At 30.4% G+C, this 2889-nt stretch overlaps 2 protein-coding genes across 2 annotated transcripts in view; one reads left to right on the forward strand and one right to left on the reverse strand.

Moving 5' to 3' along the window:
* Positions 1–2889, reverse strand: part of LOC107635296 (outer plastidial membrane protein porin) — a 25875-nt gene that overhangs the window by 18498 nt on the left and 4488 nt on the right. The window lies entirely within an intron of this gene.
* Positions 726–2889, forward strand: part of LOC107635295 (hypersensitive-induced response protein-like protein 2) — a 2882-nt gene continuing 718 nt past the window's right edge. Inside the window, exons 1-5 of the mRNA XM_016338730.2 lie at positions 726–867; positions 1486–1685; positions 2045–2165; positions 2317–2408; positions 2500–2596. Of these exons, the coding sequence (XP_016194216.1) occupies positions 1497–1685; positions 2045–2165; positions 2317–2408; positions 2500–2596 (499 nt within the window). The 5' untranslated portion in view covers positions 726–867; positions 1486–1496. The remainder of the gene's footprint in view (positions 868–1485; positions 1686–2044; positions 2166–2316; positions 2409–2499; positions 2597–2889) is intronic.

Here is a 2889-nt window from a genome sequence, read left to right on the forward strand (position 1 = left end):
AATAACTTTTATATGAGTTAAATTTTTTTTTAATTTTGTCTTTAATAAAGAGAAGAAAGAAAACTAAATAGGTGTTAGGCAAAATTAGAATAATAAATTATAATAGAAATATTTTTGACATTTAACATTTAAACATACATATTGTTTGAAAATTATGTGTGTGTGAATGTGAACTGCTTTTAAAGACTCCTGGCTTAGTTTAAATAAACACCTTAATTAATTTTTTTTTTAAAAAAATATCTTAAATAATAAATGACTATATTAAAAGTAGTTTATAAATAAGTTATTTTGTGTTTGAATTTTTAATTCTAAAAGTGCTTATTTTATAGAAATGTGAAAAAAAATAGTAGTATGCGAGAAGTTATTTTTTTTAATTTTTCTATAAACTCCTAAATAACATCTTAAAAAGCTGTAATTTAGTTTTAAAAATTGCACTAAATATTAATACTACTACTTTTTATAAGTCAAAAATTTAAAAAAATTACTTTTAAAACTTTTCAAACGAACCCTTCATCTGATTTGTAAATAAAAAAAAAATGAAAATTTAATCGGTCATTTTTATTTGTTCCAAAATAAAAGAAAAAATTCCAATTCCTGAATAAATTCTAATTCAGAGATTTTTAAACAAGCTCTAATAACATTTTCTTAAAAAAAATATATATTCATTTAATTTTTTAAGTTCTAATTTATCCCGAAAAATCTTCGCATTTTTCTTAAATTAGTTACAGTTTTTACCGTGCAGATAACGTCACCATCTCTTTGTGAAGCTCCAAGTGCATGACTATTTGTTTCTATATATACAAAGCAATACAAGTAATAAGAGTCACAAGGCTAAGTTTATAGGAGGATATTCCATTCAATAGAAAGGTGAATAATTTCTCTTCTCTGCAGGAATTGTTAGTTTTGTATTGTTGCTTTGCTTCGTTTGAGTGTTGGTGTTGCTCTTTTCATAAATTGTAATTTTTGTTTTACCTTTTATGCTTGCTTTCTACTGCAAAATTCAAAAGAGAATGAAGATTTAATGCAGTTTAATTGATAAGGATCAGAGTTGCTATGTTATTTACTGACTTCTTGATTATTATTATCTCATGACATGTCATGAATGATTTCATGGTTTTTCTCTTTTCTGTCTCAATGATAGTTGAATGTTTAGGGTACAAATTTCAATTATAGGTTTTAGCATACTTTGCTCTCTTAAGAGTAATCATCATTTTTCATTTTGGATTGATTTGTGTCTGAGATAATAAACTGGTAATGTTTGTATGTTAATTTTTTTCTTTTTCTGGTCATAGTTCCATACTCATAGTCATAGTCATAAATAGCTGAAAACGAAAACTTGGTATTACCTTTATTTTTCTTAATTGTTTAAAATTTCTCCTTGGATATATGTTTTGTGTTGAAATTTTTGCTAGATTCTTGTGTTTTGACAAAGATTATTTCATTAATTGTAACCTAGTTTACTGAGTAAATGCTATCCAAGTGCAGAATTGAAAGATATGGGTCAAGCTTTAGGTTGTATTATAGTTGGGCAATCAAACGTGGCTATTAAGGAACATTTTGGGAAATTTGATGATATTCTGCAACCTGGATGTCACTGCTTGCCTTGGTGCCTCGGATACCAGATAGCCGGCGGCCTTTCGCTCCGTGTGCAGCAACTCGATGTCAAATGCGAGACAAAAACCAAGGTTTCTTTTGCTTCCTTTACCTCCTCCTGTAATATTAGCTCTTCTTTAGATGATATGATTTGTGATCACTTTGCTTTGTGTTCAGAACACTGTTCAAAGTTATAATTGGTTAAGAACAACAATTTGCCTATGAGAGATTCTGTGAATTTTAAGACTTTTAATTTTTCAACTGTGATGAATTGTGCAAAGTAGTACAGTTGCATATTGCTCCCTATGTTATTTCTGTTGATCTATGCTTCAGGAAATTTCCTTGTTCTCCAATATACCTTTTACCTTTTAAGGTTTAGAAGGTAGATGTGTGTTTTCAATTTGATTTATTGTGAACAATTGTTAAAGGTTAACTCTGATATACTTGTTAGGATAATGTGTTTGTGAATGTGGTTGCTTCTGTGCAATACCGCGCCTTGGCCGATAAAGCATCTGACGCCTTCTATAGGCTCACCAACACAAAGGAACAGATACAGTCCTATGTTTTCGACGGTATGTGGAATGATCGATTATTGTGCTTGATTCTGTTCTAGAAATGTTACATACCTGAAATTAATGCAAGATCACTCCACTAATGGAACTATCTAGTATCTACTGCTTCTATAGAATGCTGCTTATGCTTTTTTTTTTTGTATTTCTTCAGTTATCAGGGCAAGTGTGCCAAAGTTGGAGCTGGATGCTGTGTTTGAGCAGAAGAACGACATAGCAAGGGCCGTCGAAGATGAGCTTGAAAAGGTGTTATTTCGGCCTGCAATTTCAATTTTTGTTACCATAATCCTTGTCAATTACTTTGTGATTAACAAATTATCTTAAACTCTTGTTTTAGGCCATGTCTGCTTATGGATATGAGATTGTTCAGACCCTTATTGTTGATATAGAGCCTGATGTTCATGTCAAGAGAGCTATGAATGAGATTAATGCAGGTAATCTGTTCTTAGTTGATCAAAAATTACTTTTAACATGCATAAATATTCATATATACATGCAGCTTTTCATATATTTGCTTGCATTTCAACTTTCTCTTTCAAAGTTCAAACTAATTAAGTAAATATAATAATAATCACTCATTTGGTAGACTTGGAACTCTTTTCTTGTCTTAAATTTTAAAGACATGAGCTATTCTTGTCTCAAACCCCAAATTTGTGAGTGTGAGTGCGCACGTGCATGTGTGTGCGTGTGTGCGCATGTGTTAAAGACATGACCTGCATAAGTGGAC

Source organism: Arachis ipaensis, chromosome B04, assembly GCF_000816755.2.
Source record: "Arachis ipaensis cultivar K30076 chromosome B04, Araip1.1, whole genome shotgun sequence".
Taxonomy (NCBI): Eukaryota; Viridiplantae; Streptophyta; class Magnoliopsida; order Fabales; family Fabaceae; genus Arachis; species Arachis ipaensis.